Source organism: Glossina fuscipes, unplaced genomic scaffold, assembly GCF_014805625.2.
Source record: "Glossina fuscipes isolate IAEA_lab_2018 unplaced genomic scaffold, Yale_Gfus_2 27, whole genome shotgun sequence".
NCBI classification, from domain to species: domain Eukaryota; kingdom Metazoa; phylum Arthropoda; class Insecta; order Diptera; family Glossinidae; genus Glossina; species Glossina fuscipes.
This window is the reverse complement of record NW_023998422.1, coordinates 9177559-9202361: the sequence shown is the minus strand read 5'-3', so window position 1 is coordinate 9202361 and position 24803 is coordinate 9177559. Positions and strand designations below refer to the sequence as shown.

Genomic DNA, 24803 nt, shown 5'->3' with positions numbered 1-24803 from the left:
TTTTCTTCTTTTTTTTTTATATCCACCAGTGTAAGAGGGGCGTATACTCATTTTGTCTTCGCTTTGCCATAATGTATGTAGCACCCAAAAGCAAAGCTTCAAAGATCCTACAAAGTATGTATATTCTTGATTAGCGTGAAATTCGAAATTAATTTAGCCATGTCTGTCCGTCTGTGTGGCTGCCTGTCAATGCGTTATATGTTCTTGGCACACTCCTGATCACAAAAATGAAGATATCGCCATCAAATTAGAAAGCGTTTGCAAACAGGTTGCCATTGAAAGTGGCAGTGGGCCAAACTGGTCAGAGCAGAAGCTCGCTGTGGAGCAATGCAAACTGAACGCAATTCGTGGCTTTTTGCTGGTTTCTGAGAAATTATAAAACTTGGAAGGATAAAAATTTCCATATTTACTTTACGAGACACTCTACACCGTACGTGAAAAAATGGGACAAATCGGCTATGCACCCACACAAACTTACAAACGATTAAATTTTATTATTTGAGGTTTTACTCTTATTTATCATAAGGCAAATAAGACGAAATGTTGAAAACTATTTTGTATAAGTGAAGATATATTATGTGCCTAAATATGGGTATGAATCTAAAAGGAATATGGTAGACACCGCGACCTGGTGGCTGAATTTTTCTAAAATAATATCAGCGATATGAGTAATATATAAAAGGACTGGGAGCGTAGAAAGCGGAAAGCGTAGTGGTGGTGGGTATGCGAGATTCGACCTTCGCCGAATATAACTTTCTTGCTTGTTTTTTTTTTTTTTTTTTAGATTTCAAAGACATTTTTCAACAAAATAACGACTTTATGGTGAAAAAGATGAAATCATTAATTCTCATTTTCTTTTTGCCTAAGCAGAAGAAAAGTGAAAGCAATTCTTAAGAAGCGAGCACTACCTCTTAAAGTTGTATTAAGTTTCTGTTTGATATGAAAAAAAAACAAAAAATTAAAATAGATTCGTATATTTCGTGACAGGACTTTCAAATGAGTGCCTGAAAGTGTCGCGGTAGAGGAAAAGACTCCACCTCTTAGAAAACGGAAAAATTCGTGTAAGTTCCATTACGTTCCTAGTTATTTGGTTTGTACTAAACATTAAGCACACGATGAGATTCATAGATTTTCTCAAAAGACTTATAAAAATAGGCAGAGGAAAGCAACTCTTGCGAAGCGGACATCTTCTGTTAATTCTCTTCTCTCTTAGATTCTGTTTTAATTGGGTTCTACTAAACATTAAGGAATTTACATGTTTTCTAAGAAGGCTTTCGAAAACCCCCCATGAACGCCTAAAATCATCAATCCAAAGGAAAGCAGTTCTCAGCGTTCAGCGAATCGGACAAATTCCCTTAAGTTCTATTAGGTTCTTAGTTAATTGGTTCTCTCTATACATTAAATACATGATGGAATTCACCTAAGCTTAAAATATATATATTTTTTTAAGGTTTTCTTTTAAATAAGAACAAGAAAATATTTATAGAGTAATTTGCTTACCTATTAGGAATGATCGTGTTAGTGAGTTACGTTGTTTGATTGAAAAGCGATCGAATCATCAAAGGCAAATTTCATAATCGTAAATTTACTGAAACTTGAAGACACACGGCAGGTATTTCCAATTGATTTTGTAAGACCTGTTCATTTAACGTTTAATGGAGACCTCCATGCCCCTTCAATATAATTATAAACAAGAGTTCTTTTCTATTCCTGCAAGATTGGAGACATATTCCTTTTAATAGAAACATTTTCAAGATCAAGGAGTAAGCTTTCCAAATCATGACTCCATATAGGCATGTCTGTCCTGTCAGTCCGTTTGTGTATCTGCATTCATGAAGATAACGGCTTCATTGAAAGGCGTTTTGACCGAAAACGGGCAAAATCGGTTCAAGACCCGTCCACATAATACGACGTAAGCTGGGAGCATCTCTCCTTATTGAAAAGCGAAAGAAAAAGTCAATCTTCCCAATATTTAATCGATGTAACGATAAAACTGCTTATCTATATTGTAAGGATGACTGTACTGTACCCGTAGAAAAAAAAAAATACCATAAGGTAATGAAATTTGATTTCTCTTTAAATTTTTCTTTAAAGCGAAGTTTTTGTTGTAAAAATGTGATTACAGACGAGAATAGTTTTCTTACTTGCTCTAAATTCATTGTTCAACACCCTAATCTAATGTACATGTATGTAAATGTATGTTTTTGATTAGTTATATCCATTCACATCCATCTAAATGCTCTTCGAATTTTCTGGATCAGTGCGAGGCAAAATCGAAACTTGCTACATATAGTAATCAGATCATGTTATATCATTAGATTCATGGCCTAAGTCTAAATTAAAATGATCGTTACTCGATCAGGAGTATGGCATTACCAGCAAATTGAAACATTTCGAAGAAGAAGCAAATTTTATGAAATGCTAATTTCATGAGCCCTCAAAACGCAGTAATCAGCCTTAGGGAACGAAAATTTAACAAAAATATATATATAAATAAATTTTTACCGCAAGAAAATTTCGAGACACATTTCACAAACAAGAGAAAAAGCCGTTCCTACAGAGCCGTTTATATAAGAAGATACTGGAGGCCTTCAATTGTCTCACGAATCTCCGAAGCGCTTCTCTGCGTTGCTTTTGCTCGTCTCAATCTGACTACCGTTCCATGGTAAATTTCCTTTACAAACAGATAAGGGCTATAAACTTAGATCGCTTAGGTCGCTTAGAGACCTTAGACTATCTTAAATTCAAAGACAACAAAATAAACATGGAGAGCAGGGAGAGAGAGAGAGAGAGAAAAAAAAAAGGGAGAGAAAGAGGTATTTATCATATTAATTGGTTTTACTGTGTTAAGAGAATTGTGGAATGGAAAGGAGTCTCCGTCACAGGTATCGCATGGTTTCGTCATCATAGTGCTTTTCAACTTAGACTAAGTATAGTAGGCATTTCCAGAGTAAAGACTGCAGGCATAGTAACTATCCATCAATTAAACGTCGATTTTTTCAAGTCCGGTAATAGATGAAAGTCGCGTGAGAGATTTGAATCTATTAGGCATTTTGTAACCTCAGCCAAAACTGCGTACGAAAGCCGAGAGACCGAGTTGTAAAAATATTATTCTCTTTATTTGAAGTTGAGTAGCTTGGGGATGATTTCTCAGGATGTCAACTATTTTAGCAACGATATCAGTGAGGTATGTGTTGTGAATGCGAAACGAAGAGACATTCGGAAAACTCTTGGTTGACATAGGGGCCGCGCAGTTCGTTATCTGCTTTTGCTTTTTCAAGCACATTTAGTAACTAGTTTTGTTAACAAGGCTGGTTACTGACCATCTTTCACATATCCCGTTGCCCGACCTCTGCAAAGCAATTTCTAACATTTCTATCAAATTTGTAATCGATATCTTCTTGTTGGCGACATGGAAAGTACCATCAGCACGCATCAAACTGACGGATAAACATGACCAGATCGATTCAGAATTTCATCCTCAGGAAGAATATGTATATCTTATACACTCTCTGAAGTTTCCTTTTGAGCGTTGCTAGCATTATGACAAAATGAGTCTATCCTCGACCTGCTGCGATGGATACAAGAGCAAACATATAAACAAACGGAAACTATTATAGAAGAATTAAAAATCCTACACCAGTTCGTTTAATATAGGTATTTATATAACGACCTTTCATAACAAGGCTTTAGATGTGCAATGGTCGCAAAAGTTGTGCGATCCGAAACATTTTCAATGTCGCTCGTTCTTGGGTCAAAAATTACGATCAGTTCATTGAAAATAAGGAAACAAGACGGATAGACAGACAAGCTTAGATGATGAGTAATTCTGAATCGCTTTTTATATAGTAGAAGGTGGGTCCATTGCACGTGCGTCTGAGTGGTGCATGTATCCCCCAGGGGGGTTTAGGGTATAAAAAATATATCATAAACTACATAAAAGAAGAAATAAAAGAGAAGAAAGTTAATCGAAACTCGGGAAAGATCGAAATGATATTAGGTATCTGGCGGACGTCATAATGTGCACAGTATATATGTATATTTGTATATATGTATATCCATTCACAATCGAACTATCTGCCTTTTTCACTTAACCCGGCAAGCCATCTGTTGTTGATTTGTTGACTCCCAGAAGAAGAAGAAGAAGAAGAAGAAGACGAACTAAATTCAACTTGACTATGAAAGTCAAACAAAATGTGTTAATAGCTAAAAAATTCATACTTAAGGTATGTTATGCTATAGGTTAGATGAAAACTATTGCTGTGCACTGTGTGTTCTTGAATGAAAATGAAAATGAAAAAGGGAAAAACAACAAATAATGAAAATGAATGAAGAACAAGCATATACAGTATATCCGTGCAAACGTATAAAATGAAAGCTTTTGTTCATAGTTGTTATTGTTGTTATCCATTTGTGTGGGTAATATTTGACACATAGACGCAATACACACGAGTAATAAGCTTTGAAGTTTATTTGATTTTGATTTTGGTAATTGATTGCCGAAAAAAAAAAAAATGTGAAAAAATTGAGGAAGCAAACGTTCGATTTGCTTGAGTAGAACATAATCATTCAGGCTTAAGACTATTTATTCGAAAATGTTATTACAATCATCACCGCCATCGTCATCATCATCATTATCATCATGAATATAGAATTGTTTATATATATATATATGTTTGTGTATGTTTTTCCTTCTTTTTATGTACTTTTTAGATTTCTTTATGCAAATGCTGTAAAGTGAGTGTGTTTTGGCAAAAAAAAAAATAATAATAAAATAAGAGGAAGAAAAAAAAATAAAACATAAATAAATAAATAGAAAATTAAATGTTTAAATACCCAACAAAACATAAGTAAACAAACATTGAATAAATAATGTTTATTAGATATTTGCATAGCAAACATACATACGCATCAAAAAGAACAAACATTACAAAATATTTCTACCCACATTAGAAAGAGTACGAGTACCTTAACTTTAGTCAATGTCGTAGTCAAAATCGAAATATTCGTAGAGTTTGATTTTATTTACTTGCATATACACGCACTTTAACATATACATATATATATATATATATATATATATACATATATATATATAAACATTTATATATATATATATATATATATACAAAAAGAAAAGAATAAAAAAGAGAAAACAAAAAAAAGAGTGTATTATGTAAAAAAAAAAAAAAAAAAAAACATAACACAACAAAGAAAAAAAAAAGATCCCATCTTATGCCCCACCTAACCTAACCTAAACCTAAACTAAATTCAACTGAATGCAAAGCAATTAATTTGAATAGAATTTTAATCAAAATCATTATCAAAAAGGAGAAATTTAACACAAAAGCAATATAATCATAAATAATTTCAATATATCGATAAAGAGAAGAATTGTTGACCTTCTTTCTTGCACTTGTGTGTCGTGTACATTGTGTTATATATATATATATATATATATATATATATTCATTTTAAACTGATTTGCATTATAATATCAATTTAAATAATAAGTAAATGAAATGAAAACAATTTTATTAAAAAATCGAACATAATAACAATAACAGGACGAAAAAGAAAAAAAGAAGAAGAAGAAAATTAAAATTGACTTTTTAAAGGATTTTGTAAAGCAATTCAATGATAATTTTTAATAAACTATTTAATACATTACGTTACGTTCCGTTTATTTACATTTCTTTTAATTAACTTTAAAATAAAATAAAAATAAAATAAACTAAAAGAAAAATTCTCTTTGCATTTAAATCGTATTTAAGTTGAAAATCGTTTTGCAAATAAACAGCAAACAAAATGTTTATGCTGATTGACTTAAACGATAGAGGCAGGAGTTGAATAGCGAGAATCGTTTAAGGCGATTTCGATTCGATTGAAATAAAATGCACGTTAAACATACCAGTCAACGCAGAGTAAGTGGACCTGGGGCATTTGGAACATCATTCAACGACCAATGGTATGTTCATTAACAATTTATTATCGATATCTTAATGTTATTATTATTGTTATTATTATTATGATTATTATTATGATTATGATTATTATCGTTAATGTTGTTCGTTTTTTCTTTTTATTTATGTTATAATTATAATTATTGTTACAATTATCGTTTCATGTTCTTTTTCGTTGATTTATTTTATTTGATTTATTTATTAATTTTTTTTTTTTTTTTTTCTTTTAGTTTTTTTTCTTTTTCTTGTTGTTGTTCTATATTAATTGATGGCCGCCAATGTTAGTTAACAATTACACTACAGCATCCAGCATCCAGCATAAGCATAAGTATAAGCATAAGCATCAGCAGCAGCAGTGTTAACAGCATCAGTTGTGTTAATTGTTAATCAATGTGTTTGATTGTTGTTGTTGTTGTTATTGTGTTAATATACCCTATACTATTCGAAATAACAATAAATATATGTATATATATTTTTTTTTTTATATATATACACACATACACACACACACACGCACACATATCACCATCACATGCATAAAATAAATATATATATATACCGACAGGTCATGTGTAAACATTTTCATTTATCTTTAGGTATACTTAAGGTAAACATTCCACCTACAAAAGGCCACAATTTATGCATACATTTCCATTGTAACGCAGTTACACGATCTGCCTTAAACTATTTCTATTACGAAGTTCAATACTTTTTTATTTTTATTTTCCTGTTTACTACTACAAGCGTAAGGACTTCATTAAAATGAACTAAAGCATTGCGATTTTATATAAAAAGATTTTTTTTTTTATTTTTTTTTTTTTTTATCCATCTTCTAAAAATAGAGGATTTTTAAAAGCATTTCGTTCCATCGAATTCATGCCAGCGGGCATTCAGCAAATGTTCAAGATATCGAATTCCATTTAATTTGCAGCTTAATTCCTTCAAAAGTCAAAACTTGTATTGTTGACGAACACTGTACACTTTCCCTTTTTTCGACAAACCAATTTCTTTTCGCTCTTCATATGCAGTCGTTCGATTTTCTTTGGTTATCTAGTAATAGTCGTTGCAGTTTAACGTGTGAGAACGTCAGATGATATGCGATTAGAAGAAATTTAACAACATCGCCGTGCATTCTTCTCACTACACTAGAGCCTTTTTTTTCTTTTCACTTTTATTTCAATTTTTACAGGTTATGTGATAATATTTTTGGCCGTACATTGTGACGTTTAACTTGTGATGATGTTAGCTAATAACAGATTAGGAAAACGTTAGCAACATAATCTTGTCTGTCCGTAGTATTCTTTTTACTTATTGCGCTTTCATCTACCCATCACCGAAGGATAGTGATGTAATCACTTTGTAAGAATGTTAGCAATATCCGGAAGAGAGTATCAGAGACCTCACAAAGCGTACATATACTTTTGAACTGCGTCAAATTCTGAATCAATTTAAGTATGTCTGTCTGTCCGTTTGCGTAATGTCTTTCGTAAGCATTCCCCTGGCCCCGAAAACAAACCGGCGATACAGCATGTGCGTAATGCAACATAAACTGAGGACATCTTTGTTTTCCATGTTTTTTGCTCATTGTTCAGAAACTATACTAGACATACACGGTATAGATTTTCATCTTCACCATACAAAAAATGGAAAAAACTAACTAAGCTCTTTTAATAAAAGTACAAGTATAAAAATTTATTTTTATCCTTTGTTTTTTTAGTCTCTTCTTCGAATAACGGTCGTGGGTGTAGAGGATTCGGTCAAAGGCGAAACTATTTCTTTATTTGTTATTCTTTTTTCTTTTGCTTCGATTTCTAGAGGTTATGTTGTTTTTTTGTTTCTTTTTAATAAAACCAATCGCCTTGAGCGCGTAACACGGAGGAAAGAAATGAGGAAAAAGAGAAAGAGGCTATAGGGATTGGCGACAGCTTAATGGATGTGTTTTTAGCCTTTATCAACACAGCTCTCACAGTAGCTGCAACAAAGAATTGTTCGAAGACCACACTGAGATCCGAATCTGCAAACATCGACTTAGTAGTCACGACTCTTGTTTGCTTAACTAATCGACTATGCAGCAGTCTATGATTTTATAACTGCACATTTCACTGCAAATGTCTTTGTACCTTGTGTACTACAACTTTTTTTATACCCCTCCCCGAAGGTTGAAGGGTACATTCATTTTGTCAAAAGCTTTGCAAAGCCCAGAAGGAAGCACGAGAGAGGCCATAAGCTGTATATACATTCTTGATCAACATCAAATTCTAAATCGATTTAAGCATATCCATCTGTCCGCCTGACCGTCTGTCCGTCTGTGTTATGTTTGCTGTAAACATTCTCTTAGCCGCAAAAATGAAACATTGGCAAATATATTGGAAGGTCTTGTCCACAGATTGATATTGGAAAGGGCCATATCGGTCGAAGGCCGCCACACCCACACACAGCACCACGTAAACTGAGAACAGGAATGAAAAATTGGTTTTTTGCCTATCACTCATCAACTATAGCAAATAAATGCACAAAAATTTGAGACCATATTCTATGGTCGATGCTGCAGTATTTGTGCACAAAAAGTGAAAAAAATTGACCACGCCTACTTAATATTATTGTGTATCAAAATTTAGTTATTTTTTCAATAACTTTATAAGGCGCAGAAATAAGCTTCAAAAATCCCATAAAGCAGACAAATTCTTGGCCAAATTCAAAACTTGAATGCACGTAAAACATGTCAGTCTGTTCTTCAGTCTATCTGTCGCTTTGCGCAATTTTGTGGTAGTATTTGTGGTAAGCATTGTTCCGTTAGCGAAAATGAACACAGCGCCTACAAATTCGCCAAAGAATTTGGAATTGATCCAAACTTTTCAAAGGACACGCCTACAACGCCCACATGCCTATACGATAAAAACTTTTATTTTGAAAATATGAGAAATCTGCTGCACCCAAACTCCATATTACAGAGCCTGAGAATTTTGTTGGGTGTAAAAGATTCGGTCCCTGTCGAATTTAATTTTCTTACTTGTTTTTAACTTACATTCGAATATTTCTTGCAATTTCCTTTCCCGCTGAACTGGTGAACATAGCGTGGAGACATACGGCAACCACATAACCATTTCTCTTTTGACCTGTTATTTATTTATTTATATATTTTTGTTGTTTTTGTAATTTCACTTTTGATTCTGCTATTGAGATACTTACGATGCTTAACTTACGTCAGTTGATCGATCACAAACATCATCAATATTGTTGCGTACACATGCAATATTCTTTTCGCCTTTTTTGCACTTTTGTTACGCTTTATCAATGCGGTTATCTTGCAATATTCCTTCGACATATTTCTTCGACATTTTAACTTGTTAAAGGCTATCACGAAAATGTTTCGCTACGTTGGCATTGTGCATTCAAACCAGATAATCATTGTTCACAATAATCAGAAATCACAACCAAGGTAAACGAAGAATTTAATATGACTTACGATAAAAAATGTGATCCGATATGTAATGTGTAAGCAAATAGGATATATATATATATATATCGTTAATTCCAAATTATTCTATAGCCAATTGGCAAAATTTTTATACATTATATTAATTACGTCAATTGGGCTCGTGTTTTGGGTTAACTTATTTTTCTACGCCTTGGTATGCACATCTTTATGGAGAATATTTATTCCCTGTGAAGTAATAAACAGGTCAAAATTTTTAAGATCAACGTTTGATTCGTTATTCTTGATTTTCTGTGCACGGCATCGACATTTACGTTTTCCTCGGATAGGATTCTTACCACATCACAAACTTTACCCTTTCACTTTAGTTTTTCAATTTCATTGAGTGAAAGTGATAGGTTTTGTAAGTCGATTTCACTCAATGCCCGAAAGGTATCCTCGAATAAATTTATTATTTATGCCATACACCGATTGTTGTACAAGGTGTATTAAGTTTGTAAGGGCGTATGTAACATTATTATACCGATCGATTTAAGCCTTTCCCTATCTCTCTGTCCGTGTGATGTCTACCGTTGTAAATTTGCGTTCAACCGAAAGATCGCAATTTTTGAGATGTTAGGCGAAATTTGGCACACCGACGGTTTCTGGCCCGCTTTTCAAGCACTGCCCACACAACGACTTTTCAAAGCAAGGCAAAAATTTTCATTTTCTTTCTTCTTTCGCTTCAGTTTTAGTGCTGGGACTAAATGTTTACAAATTCACAATACCAGAATTTATTTGAAACGCCATTAAGTCCACGGAAGCTCACTGCTTGACAGAAATTCAGCTCGGGCGATGTTATCGGAAAGTAAAGCTATTTTCAACTAATGAAAGGCGCCCGATGTATATCACACAAGTACAGAATTAAATAGACACGATATTGAAGTGTTCAAGTCCAATGGCGTTTAGTCGGTGAAAAGCAAACGCAATGATTGAAAAGAATGAAATTCGGTGAGGATCGTCCTTAATACAAAACAATTCATTTCTTTAAAAGTCAATCTAGAAAAAGTTGAAACAATTCCAATATGCATTTCATATAAATATTTATATATTTATAGATATAAAAAATTAAATAAATAAATATAACTAAGTATAACATGGACATGTATATGAAATAAATATGAAATATAAAAATGCAAAAGTACTTTACTGAGTCAAGTCCCGTCATAAAATGTCCTACTCCACATTATATGTATATTCGTGTGACGTTCTTTCAAGATAAGGAGATAGGAGAACTGGTTCGATCCGAGGCATTTGCAATAGCGTTCGTCTTTAGAGTAAAACCAGTCAATGTAGCAAATTTCCAATCAAAATATTTCAAAAAGAACGTCAGACTGATCGACGGACAGTTTAACTCGCTTCAGAACTTAATTTTCAATTTATTGGAATTAGAAAAGGTTGCTCTCTCTCTCTCTCTCTCAAGCCCTTCTGAGTTGCACATACATTCGTACAAGCTTTCTACTACCTTGCATCATACGTGGTTGTAGGGTATAATGAATAAATAAAATAAATCAATAAATAAATATACATTGCGCTAATAGCAAACAAACAAATACACTTAAAATAATTTACTAAAAATTTTTATTTCTACGCTCATAGCTTTAGAGAAATGTTAATAGTTTGTACAAAGGGTTTTCTCAAAAGGGGACAAAAATCAATTTTTTTCTTATTTAAATTAATTATTCCCTTTAGGTTTATTGCATAAAATTCAATTTAACTTTATGAATCTGAATTTATTTTTAGCGAAAGTTAGCGAAATTCCCAATTAGCCAATAACAGTAGTTGAGGTCCATTCATCATACTGACATGCCTAAGCTTCATATTTAAAATGTATAAATGTGTTTGTGAGTTGTTTCGTTCATGGTTGTTCATGTTGTTTCTTGCATTTACAATACAAATTTACAAAATGTATACATATATATATATATATATATACATCGACATATGTATATATAATGGGCAGAAAATTGAACGGCAGAAGGCATAGCATGGTTTGTTTGCCAACTAAATGTTTACTAAAAATATATTTTTTTTTTTTTTCATTTCTCTTTTATATATTTTGAATAAAAATAATTAATTCAATTAAAATAATATTTACAAGTTTTTATGTGTTCGGCTGTGTAAGTGCTTAGATGTAGGTGGTACGCATAAATTAGTGTAGGCTTTTTTCTTTTTTTTTTTTTTTGTTTTTCTCCTAAAAAAATATTAAAACATCTGTCACATAATTTATACAATTTTAATTGAAAGGCTTAATAATTGAGTTGGTGTTCGAGGCCGCTACGGATGAATACTTGCCCTGCAATCGTCAAAGGTGTAAATGGTTGATGGTTGAGCCCAAAAAAAAAAATCGATCTCGTGTTTTTAAACATTCAAGGAGTGAAACCTTGATTTAAATGAGTGGTTGGAAATTCCTGGCTATGAAGACTCACACATTATTTAATTGACTTATTAGTTTTGAAGGATATGAACTGTGAAGCTTATGTTTCCGAAATTCGACTCCGAAATACTGATAATTCAACGCTACGTACATGCTATACGGTGCCAGGCTGGAAAACCATGACATGGCTTTCGCGGGAGATAGATGAGATGTTGAACACTTTTTAAGAACTCGTTTGCCTTGTTTTAGTGAGCGCTTTCAGAATGCAACGAAAACATGCACTTCGTCTAAATACGATTGAATTGCTTTGTCGTGTGCATTAGGCGTTGATTGAAAACGTAATTAACGTCATCTAGCGAGTACTTTATATGGCTTCTTCCCCGTTCTTCTGGCCACAAAGAAAGAAGCCATTCCTGCCTGGAACATGTACACCGCCATGAAATACACACATTTCCAACGAGAATATAGGCAAAGATTTATTAAGACAAGTAAAAGCATTATAGTGAGCCATGGCTCACCATGAAACACCCCACACCATTTCGCTTTATTCATATAACGTAATATTTTAAAAAGTATGCAGGAAGTGGTCGATTGGAACCATTTTCGGTTCGCTTTGCTGTTGAGCAAAAACATAAAATTGGGGCCCATATGTTTGAACACAAAAAAACAAGACGGACAGACGGAGAGACAAGCTTAGATCAATTTAGAATCCGAAGTCGTATCTATCTCAATTGCTTCTGGGTGTTGCGCAGATTAGTGTACACTTGTGCAACAAGTGGTGTATGGTTTAAAATGCAAAAAATTTACTTTTTAAGATGCACTTTTAAGTACAAGATTTTCACATGCCAATGATATTGATGTCATCCGGACCGCCGCCCTTGGCTTCTTCCTCACTTCGGAGAAGTATGCTCTTCCGTCAGCAACTTTTCCCCAAGCTTTGTTAAAAGCCTACTTTATTGAACACTTGTCCTATTGACATATGTATTGTATTCTTGCAACGCAGCCGTGGACTGTAAAAGTTAACCCTTGTGAACTTTTTCTCTCGGCATATAAAAAAGAATATAAGCGAAACCTCGTCTTCAAAGAACTGATCGCAGAAAAAACTCACTTTCCCTGCAAAAGTGACGACATGCTTCCCGCCTATGCATTAGTAAATGCAAGAGGGCAAGTACTGGTTAATCAGATCTTACAAGAAAACACTTCAACCTTTACAATGGAAGCCAGAGCTATTCTTCAAGCCACAAAGCTTACTCGCAACACCTAACGCAAAATGGTTATCATAGCAGATGTTTGTCGATCCTGAAAGTTTCTCGAAACCTCTTAAATTACAAGTGAATCGTTACAAAGTAATCAGCCAAGTCCTCGTCTTTCGTTGCCGATGGAACAATGAAAAGATAGATCTTCAAAAATATATAAAAAAACAAGTAAGAAGAGTATAGGGCGTCCTTGGGCGAAAACATGTCAGTGTACCAAATGTCGTTGAAATATGTCAAAAATTGCGGTTTGTAGGTTGAACGCAACAGAACAAGACGGACAGACGGATAAACAAGCTTAGATCGATTCAGAAAATGATTCTGACAGCAGCCGCCTCAGAAGGCTCAAGCTCTTCGTACGTTGTATTTGTACAAACTAAATGTACTCTTGTATCGCAAGTGGTGCAGGGAGTAAAAAGTTGAAGGGAAAATTAACGAAAATAAACGACAAAGCTGCTATCGATGCACACAATCTTCAAGAGAAACAAGATGAAATTATTTGCAAGAATTCCCTTTTCACTTACTATTGCAACGCTCTGATGAATCCTTAAGAAGTTTATTCGATTCAGAAATGTGGGCAACGATATTGTTTGTGGATGCCAAAATCTTCCCAACAGTCCAAAACTCGGTTTCGCCTTTTGGAGGGTCTACTCATGAAAGCACATAAGGAACACAATGAAAAAAAAGAAGAAAAGTATACGAAACTTTATTCAAGCGACCAGACTAAGCATCTAGTCTTAGACCAGATTTCTTTTTTTTTTTATGAATCTATTAATAGGTCTTCGTGCTCCGCTTTGCATGTAGATTGAATAGAGTATTTGGACGGGCAAAAAATCATATCTATATCTATAGAAATATTGCAAAACATTGTCGCCGGCATATATTCACACATTACCTAATGCACAACAGCAATTATCCAAAACGGAACGAAAGCTTTTAGCCAATCAACCCAACGAAAAACGCCAATGGTTCCAGACTAAAAAACAAAGAGAAGAGGAAAAGGTACGCTTGCAGGTAACACCCAATGACAATATGTCAAAGACACTTAAGAAAGGGAAAGGATCTAAACGCCCGGTGTATGGTGGAGATGGAGAAGATGGACCTCCGGTTAAGGAACTTAAATCAAAGAAAAAGAAACCGGACATAAAGCCAAAAACACCTGAACAATTGGCTAAAGAAAGAGCGTTAAAAGAAATTGAGAAAGTCTCTTTGGTTAGAGCTAAAATGTCTAAACTACGGCAGCGTGCTTCCAAATTAGGGGCCACGACGGAAGTTAGCAAACTTGATAATAATGCTGGATTAAATAATAGGCAAAAGTCGAAACGTAGTGGAGCCTTACGCTTAAGATCGGAGGCTAATCGCCATAAGAAAATGACAAAATTAGCTGCTAAGAAAAAAATCAGCACCGTGAAACTGACGAATAAGTCAGGCCAAAATAAATTTAACAAAGGTAAAAATTTCGGTGGCCCTAGATTTACAAAAAAAGAGAAACATAAAAGGAAATAATGGTACACAATATGTGGAGTAAATTATTTTTTACAAAATTTATTGAATAAAAGTTCGTAAATTCGAAGTCATTTTACCCTATTTTTGAAAATAGGGTAAAATCGAATGCCACGCCTATAAAAATTGTATAAAACTATTGAGAAGACGTACAAGGGGAGATGAATTTATATTTTTGATACATTTATATAAAAAAAAAAATAATATTAATAATTAGGTAGTTAAGAAGCCTGACTATCAAGCTGCGACTATATAGTCGGATTCAATTTGCAGCGCGATAGAGCGAACTTTAAATACGATTTATATGCAGTCGTAGCTATAGCAAGTGATCGGTAGGCAAAGCCGTAAATCACACCCACACCATTCACACCACGTCTGTCTTCCCAGCCCTGTTGCAGGTGCATAGGACATCCCCTGAATGATTTCTCAAAAAAAAAAAAAAAAAATGTTAGCAATCACAGTATGGTTGCAGTGCTTGTGATCATACAATGATTGCCATAAAAAATTCAAAGTGTAAAATTTCCGGTCATTTTTGTTGAACATTTAATAATTCCTGTTACTTTGTTGACAGATAATTATTCCCAGGTTTCTGCTCTTCATTTAAGGAATCGTACGAATAAGTAAGCAGATCGACAAACAGATAGATAGATAAGCAGAAGTAAATCAATAATAAAATCGAAGGCCTGTCATAGATGTACTTAGCAAATGTAAATCGGTTTTCTGAGGCAAGGCAGAGCTAGTATAACTTTTTACCCTTTCAACTAGCGTCGTTCGTGTTTTATTCATTTTTTTTTTTAACGATTTCTATTTTTTGCTTAACGGAGTAAGTGGTGCGGCAATATGCATCTCAAAAACTATATTGCAGAGATTATATAAAAAATATGATTTTAAATATTATATATATATTGCTTTACATTTATAAAATCAAACGATGAAGTCCTTAAAATGATAGATGAAATACATAAAACTCTCAATAGATTCGCTAATAAAACAAACAAAGCTCTTATCCACTTTGATCACTTTTTTTGTTTTTGATAACACTTTATATTTAAGTGAAAACGCCAATCAAGTTAAGTACAAAATATGAAATATATTCCATTGATTAATTGAAATACATATTTCATTTAAAAAAGTCACGCATTCGATAGTCGCATTATACAAGCATTACAATGGCTAATTAAGATTTACACTTACACTGGTTTATTTCAATATTCATCAAGTTATCCATATACACACAAAATATGTTAATGCGTATATGCAAATAAGCAAACAATGAACATACAATATATATTGTTGTTTGTTTTGCATTAATGTAAAGCGAGGCAAAGCAAGTTATGCTGAAGCGTTAATAATGCGTTAATGAATTGTAAGTTGATAAAGAAACAACTTTTCGGTGAGTTTATGCTTTAAGCGAAACAACATCATCATCATCATCATCATCATCATCATCATCAGGCAAACAACTCTTCTTCAACAATGCTGTAATAATAGCAAAACGACACACAAATACATATATATATATACATATTCATATATTTAAACATGCCACGCGCATTATAGAGACCAATTACTTACTCATATACACATATATACACTGGCACACACACACACACACGCATAAACTAACTAACGCATATCCTATAGTCACTTGAATCACTTTGCATAGCCTTAATAATGATGATGGTGATAAACTAAACGATGATGGTATTAATGATAATAAAGCTTTTTTTGTGCTTTTATGTTATTATTATTATTATTATTTTACGTTGTTCGGTTTATATATTCTTAATTATTCTTTTTTGTTTTTTTTGTTTTTTTTTTTTTTTTTTCAATTTCAATTAATTTATTTTTATACTAAAAGTTAAATGTTTAATTTGTTTTACAGAACACTTGAACAAAGAATAAGAAAAAAATAGAAATTAATTTTGCATCTCTTAAACCCTTGATATAAATGATGGAACTGAAGTTACTGACCACATCAGTTAAGGTATTGAGTTTAGTTAAAAAAAAAAAAAAAAAAAAATCAAAAAAAAAACATTTATTTTGTTCCCCTCTATTTCTCATTTCTCGTAAAAAGACTAACTTAATAATCAAATCAAATCCCATTTCCCCCCTAAAAAAAAAAAAAAAAAATAAATTAAAAAAATAAATATATAAATATATATATATATATGAAGAATTAAAAGCTAAACTAAACTTCTCTTTGTGTAAAGCCTCTCTCTCTCTCTCCCCCTCTCTTTGTCTTTTTCGTAAACGTAATAGTTTTTAGCTCTTTTTTTTTCTTTTGGTACTAAAGTTCAAATCACTCTTGTTTTTCTTTTTCTTATGCTTCTCTCTTACCACAATCTCTATAATAAATAATGATAGTTAATTAAAAATCGAATTATTCATATATCTAAACAATTGGCTGCTATATGCTGAGAACTGAATTTCACCACCACCAACGCTATCCACCGCCACTAAACCTTAACCACCACCGCTAATCTGCCTCTATCCAAATATATTTTGCAGTTTTTTATGTAAATGTATAAGAGTTGAGTTTGAGTGCCTTTGTCATTTCTTCATTTAAGCCGTTTATTTTGAAAGTGAGTTAAGTTTATTTTCTCAAAACAAAAAAAAAAAAAATAAAAATATTGAATACATTAATTTCACTTCTCAATTCGAACGAGATATCACGACGTGTTTGAATCAATCTTTAGAAAACACGGAAAAAAGTTCAAAATCAAAATCACCTCTTCATGGGTTCATTCATGAGCACCTTCATCTCGATGAGAGTTCTTAGAGTTCATTCAAGTCATCGTCGGGGATGCCGAGGACTTATGGACTGAACATTGGAACAAATTGCAGGCTAATAGTGCAACAAAATGGACGATGAGAGAACTAAACATAGGATCGAGCGCTTTTCTGCCCAACTAACTCATAAGGTTTCGAGCCATACTTAAGCCAGTTAATCATTTCGCTGATTGGGCAGTACCTCCTAGTAAAATATCCTTAGCAATTTCGTCACGTTTGGACTTTGACAATTTTCAACTGATATTTTTGAAGATAATCACTGCACAAAATCAGAGACGATTAAACGGCATTGTAATCTTCTTGATACTCTAAGCAAGAAATATGCCCAAAGTGCTGGAATTGAACACTCTCTTGAAATCATAACATTTACGGACATATCCAGCACTTGACTCGAATTTTCCCGGATGCCCGCAAATTTTTATTTTATCTAACGTCTGGCTGGCAAAAATGTTTCACTCTTCCGAAATTATAATCGAAGTTAAAATTGAGGTGAAATCGGATGCCGTCAACTACTTGTCAGAGTCGATTATAGATATGTCGTGATGCGCTTTAAAATTGATTGACAGATTGAAATACAAAGAAGTTCGGTAATAAAAATCTTCACATGAACCGGTTAGAACCGAAAAAAGGCTGGCTTCAGATGGAAATTTCGGCACCCCATTATTCCGCTTAGCAACGATGGAAATTTTAGAAACACTTGTCGCTTGGAACAATTTCTCGCATTTTAATGCGTTATGTTCAGTTTGTGTGGATGTATGCAATACCCAGAGCGATTTGAGTTTATTGTTTTATAACAATCGGTTTTAAATCATATTCTGAATCAATTTAAAGATGTCCGTCCGGCTGTCTGTCTTATATCATTTTCGAGATATTTTGATAAAATTTTATAAATTGACTTAAGAACGAAACTTATTGAAAGTGGATTGAATGGTACCATTTTTACAGTCCACTCTCTCTGTACAACGTCGTATCCTAGTCATACAAGTCCATAATGCTCGATCGGCCTTGCTTCACAATAACATATAACAACTCGTGTTTTTGTAAGCGTGCAATGGACTTTCGTCTTTTCGAAAATTAAGAAGTACAACGATCTGAAAAATTATTTTTTCTTCTTGTATTCATTGACATTTGATATTTAATATTAAATATAAGAGAGGTAGCTTTAGTTGTTGTTCGCATAACATTTTTAATCTGCTGAAATTTCACTACGAACTCATGCATAGATCTAATAGTTTTAAGAAAACAAGTTTTTTCCAATTTTTATATGACTAGAGTTAGGGTACTTATGAAATGAACGGCTTGTGTATGCCTTAAATATGGTTTTTAAGTTTTCATATTTTCAAATCAAATTTAATTTATATTATATAGTTTCTGTTACGCATAAATACCCTACACACCTTTTAAAAGCAAGCATTGCAGTATAAGGAATTTGAAGAGTATTTCACAAACCCTTAAGATTTTACTGTGCTTTCGGCCTCGCCTCTTTGCCTATCAAATGTTAGTAAGATGCTCATCTCAAGTTTTATATTTTACTTTTTTTTTCTTCTCATATTTTGTGCTAAATAATTTCACTTTCATGGTTACTTGAAATGTCTGTGTCTGTGTCTGTATCTGTGTCTGTGTGGGTGTTTATGTCAATGAGGTTGTAGGGTACTTTATTTAGTTTTGTTTTTTTCAAATCCTTTTTTTTTTTTTGTTTTTTTTTTTGTTTTTCTCTCTTTACATATTTTCAGCTCTTGTTTCTTTCATATTTGGCATGTATGGCTGTAGCAGATGCACTTTACTTTCTATTATCATTAGAGAAGCTTTTTAGTTGTGTGTATGATGATTGTATCTTTCTTATTTATTTTCCTTATTTTTCCTTTTCTTCTCTTTATTTTCTTTACACATTATTCTGTGTTCAGCACACTTTCGTATACTTATGATAATTTCCACTCTAATAATAAGATAAAAAATAAAAATAATAAATAAAAATTAATTTATAATAAAAATTTATCATAATTAAATTAAACATTTCATTTTTGATATAAATAAAATCTTATTATTTAACTATTGATTGCTTATTAGCGGAAATACCGAATACGATCAGTATTTTGCAAACCTTTTTGCTCTCTTTAGTAAAAGGAAAATAATAATAGTTACTCATACGCATCTATGCCTTATTTTATTATGAAAAGAACTGAGTATGACTGAAAGACTTTGTTTGGTATGAAAAGACCTGAGTATGATTCAAAGACTTTGTTTGGTATGAAAAGAACTAAGCATGATTTGACGACTTTGGTATGAAAAGATCTAAGTATGATTCTCCAAGACTTTCGTATGAAAAGAGCTCTTAGTGTACTAGAACTAAATCTTATATAACGTATACAGAAGTGTTTCAGAAGTGTTTCAAAAGTGTTTCAGGGGGTTTAACGCAAGTACCTGCCTGTAAGGCTTAACCTTGCGGTGCCCGCTGGCACACTATAACGTATACAATGGATTTCGTATATCTTTTGTTCAGAACAAATGTTTTTGTTTTCAAATATTTTTTTTCGCACAAATTTTAGTTTTTTCTTGATATTCGGTTCAACAGCGAATTCTATTTTCGATCAGGCTGGAATTATTCATTTTCATTCAAAAATTCTAAAAACACTGTGTCAGGCAACTATCAAATCCGATATTAATCGTGTGCTACAAAGGTTCAAGAGTTCATTTTAAAGATGTGTGTGGATGGCTAACACTTTCAGTTTTAATCACAAATTTCCTATTCTTGCCTTTTACTGATTAGTACCTTATTTCCGTTTGATACATAAAGTAACATAAAGTATTTAGAACACGCCACTAGTTAATTTTAGTTGATGGCAATAGAGCGACTTGTCACAAGAAAAAGTGAACTCTTTCCTCTCAAGTTTATTGTGAAAATATTGATTTAAATTGAATTTTATTGTCAACGAAAACCTTTATCCTACATTTTCGCAGAGGGAGATTTTCTGAGAATTTTTTCTCTTTTTTTTTTCAAATTTTGCTTTATATTGTTTGAATGCTTTATGCTGTTGAATATGAAAAGAATTTTTATGTCTCTCACTAAAGGATGGGGATAATATCTCTGAGTTGTCAAAACTCTGCTTGTAACAACCAGAAGGAAGTTTCAAAGGCTGCAATACTAACTTTTGAATCGATTTAAATATGTTTGTCTCTCTGTCTGTCAGCGTGTGGTGAACATTTCCCAGGTCGCAATAAGTAAGTTACCAAGCTTCAAATTTAGTAAGACCTTTCGAAATGATTACAAGCAGGTATGCGTATTGAAAATTGATCAAATTGGATAACGTCGATGTTTTCAAACCCCCCAAAAAACAAACTGATTTTTTCTTTTTTAACTTTTACATGTATAGTACATGTAGTCATATAAATTTTCATGAACAAAGTCATGTGGGTAAACTAGAGAAAATCAACTACGCCCATTCAATATTATAAAACATCGAAATTTCATTTATTTTGGCATAGCCATATATAACTTCCCCACCTATTTATTTTTAACAAGTTAGAAAGTTGGGTTCGAGCATGGAAGGTTCTTAAATGCCCTATGCCACTTCGCTTAGTATAATTCTCTACCTTCTGCGTAAAATATTGAAAACTCTACCTAATTGCCACGTAAAAGCCGACGAGGAGGTTAAGGCGTAGAAAGGAGACTGGAAGGAATTATATAGTCAAAATTGCTACCACTATCACAGTAGATTCATTCATATGTCAAACCTTTGTTACGTATCAATTTTCTTCGTGAAGTTCTTAAAATCTATCCTGCCGTATATAGAATTGCTTTCCTCATTTAGAAAAGGGGTTATATAGGAAAAGAGGATTCAAAAGCTGTTCAATTACTTTGCTATCACGGCAAGGTACCACGTTTTTTTGATTTGTGTCAAAGAACTTTAGAAAACCAATGGGTTTCATATGAGGAACGAGCGCCAACAATGGGCCGTTTAAGTGAATTTCCAATAACGTTCGTCTACACATGTCAGTGTCACGCTGTTTTTTAAATGTCCCGAAAATTTCGACCTATATGTGTTGAATGCAAATATATATGGGCGGACATTACACAGATAGAAGAGTGGACAGCCAGAGGGACAGCATGCTTAAAACGTTGCAAAAATTATAAACAATTTGAAATAGTGTAAGGTAGGCGACTTTCGCCAAGTACTTTTGAGGTAAGTATAAGAGGAATATTTATTAAGCAAAAAAATATTTAACACAATTCTGCAAGCATTCAATATCATTATCATATTCTTTATATGTTGCAGACTGGGGTGCATTGTAGATTAGGAGTAAGACAAGAATTTATTTAAACTTCAATTTTGCAATTTTTTACACTTTTTTCGAAAACATGTTTTTTAAACTGACTGCACAGTTAATTCTTTCAAACTTCGTTTGACCATTTCAAAGTTTTAAATCCCGCTCGAGGAGGCAAATCATCTAATCAGAATTTTGCCATTTTTAATATATAAAAAATTTGTCGATGTAATAGCCCGTTTTCGGCCGTCTTCTTTCTAAAACACGAATACAACGAGGTCAACATTTGCGCAGTTATTTTCAGAAAGTTTTCAAGTTTGTTGTTGTAAGCGGAAAGATGTGACCTGCAGTGACACGAGAAGAGAGGACAAGGCTATTTTGCTATGTCACGATCTTATTTTGTTTTAAAAAAACCTGAATTCCTATGTCCCTTGAGACAAAATATCTGCTCGTATTGCTACGGGGGAATGACTCTGTTTTAGGAGCACAAGGGGTTCTATTGGCCTTTATAGTGGACGTAATCTTGCGTGGGATAGCATTGTGGCACCATCGTTGCTATTGTTATAATTGTTGATATCCGCTTTTGTGGTTCAATTATGTAACATTTTCGTCGTTTGCCGACAAAACATAATTTTAGGCTTTAAGACAAAAAGCATTCGTATTTTAAATTCAAGGGAAGCAGGATTCTTTTAAAATCTTAAAGCCTCAAAGAACTTGATCATAAATTGGTATTGGAAGTTTCAGGAAGCGTATATTCATACACATTTTTGATAGGCATAAGACCATGAGATTGAACTATGGAAAGTTTAACGTAATGAAATTTCTTTTCATTCAAATTGAAGACGAAAAGAAACAAAAATTCTTTTTCAGTTTCTATGGGTTGGTAACATAACATTTTTTTTTTCTTTTTTTTTAGTTCACAATTTCAATGTGATGTTAATTAAAACTATAAATAATGAAAAAAAAAAAATTAAAAAAGTAAAATGTTTTCTTACAATAGGTAAAATGAATATTATCCACCGAGTACATACACACAGTAATATTTGCGTTATGAACGTATTTACGCAACTTTCTCCAATAACCTAATTAAAATATAGTTTATATATAAATATGGTTTATATAGCTAAAAAAAATTAAATAAAAAATCTTCATGTGTATAAGTATGTGTACATCAGAGTATATGAGTTTACATAATAATAACGGTTATTACGGTTTTCGTAGATTAGGTTAGGTAGATCAAATCTCGTGTTTCGTATGTAACATGGCGACATAAGCATGGAGATGATTGCCGCATAAAGTGTTATATGATTCTTTTAAATCAATCACTCTTGGAAAACTTGCAAGCACCGCTAGGTTTCTCAGCATATCTGACCTTCGGTTTTCATTAATTTGCACGAATTTATCTACAGATCCTTCGGAAGAAACGGAAATTCGGAAAATTTTTGGAATTGCGATACAACGTTGCCTTATCCTACATAAATATTTTATAAAGAAAACATATTGATTAGCCATTCGATAAGTTAACATATGATTATCAAAACTGCTAGCAATTTTCATGTCCGGTGTCCGAGATTCGTCTCGAATGCATAGATACGTTTTTTAATAGTTATGAACTGCACAGCTGGCGATGACGTTCATGTTCATGTTAATGTTAATGTTACGCAGTTGATTATAAGTATCATAAAATTTGTTGGAAACTAACACGTGTCATCTAATAGCCTTAACTGGAACAACGAAATCTATTTAAAATATATCCAATTAAATCATTCTTGCAATCATTCCACTCAGCGCTAATAAAGGAAGTAAAGAGACTTATATAAGTCTCATGATGACTTTCTATTAATCATTACTACCGCTTAAGTGAACATAAAAACTGTAAACTTTTCATTCATATTTCCCGATATGTCAGTTGACAATTCTCGGCGATATTTTCTGGCATTGAACCTTGGGCTCATATAACTATTTTTGTTCAATTTAATTTGATGTTCGTCACAACCTATTTATTGCTATTTATTGGATAAAATGTATTGTAATTTGATTTTAAGAAGCGTTTGCAAGCATCTAACAGTTGAGTGAGTGAGTTTGAGGGTGAATTGCACTGCGACTTTTCACATTTTTCTTCAGACATCTATACCGTGAACACATATAATTAGTTTTAGCTTTCTTTATCACTTGTTTTGCTTTCCACTTGTAATCAAATAGAGGAGAAAGATCAAGTTGTCCTATTACATCCGCTTAATAACTGATTTTACTTAAAATTTGTTGTACAATCTGTAGTGTCCCTGCATGTACTTGGTTATAAAAATGACGATATATCAATTTAAAATGTCGTACACGGATAGGTCCGATCAATTTCGGCTAATACATATAACCTCCCTCAATAAGTCTCTGGTCGGAGGAATATATTGATGTCTAGATAGTTCCAATCTTCAAACGATCAGTGTTCAATTGTCATGATATTTCGACCGTCAATTCGCAAGCTGCAGTTATTTTAATGACGACACTTTTTCATTTTTAAAAATAGAAGGAGTCAAGATAGACCCACCTTTTATTTCAGTTAAATAATTAAGCATATCTTCCTCGCTGGTATCTATCCATGTATACTTTTGTTCAAGCCACAGGCTCAGGGAGAATTTTGTTCCACCGAATCGTATTGATTCGGATTACTGTTACGATGACTCGCCTTGTCACGCCTTTTTTCGAAAAAAATTGCAAATTTCAAAATCACTCGGCAAAAAACGCTGAATAATATTAATTTGGCCGGAGACAATTCTTATATGGAAACCGGGTCGTAAAATCGAAAGATCCTTACAATGCCAATTTGACATAATAAATTTAGAAAGAATTAAAAATTAGACATTGTTACCATATAAAGCCTTATTGCCCGTAAGAATGTATGTATGGCAAGTGATTCAAGAAATGGGAGAAATATTAAGAATTCTAATGTTTTCAAAAACAAAACCAACGTTATGGGGAACATAATCGTGAAACTCGGAATCTATTTTCAATAAGAAGAATCCTTCTTGGGTCAACACAAGTCAGTGCATTAGGTTTCATCAAAACATTTCGAAAAACCGAAAACGAATGCCCTTTATATCCTCCACTTCTATGTATGAACTCTGTGTTTACTATCGAAACATGAATGTATGTTGGGTTTATCGTGTTGTTTGTAACAT

General features: G+C 32.9%; 1 protein-coding gene across 1 annotated transcript in view; it reads left to right on the top strand.

Moving 5' to 3' along the window:
• Positions 1 to 24803, top strand: part of LOC119635852 (homeobox protein 13) — a gene marked incomplete at its 3' end in the record, with an annotated part of 80247 nt that overhangs the window by 1197 nt on the left and 54247 nt on the right. The window contains exon 2 of the mRNA XM_038030865.1: positions 5742 to 5968. Within this exon, the coding sequence (XP_037886793.1) occupies positions 5895 to 5968 (74 nt within the window). The remainder of the gene's footprint in view (positions 1 to 5741; positions 5969 to 24803) is intronic.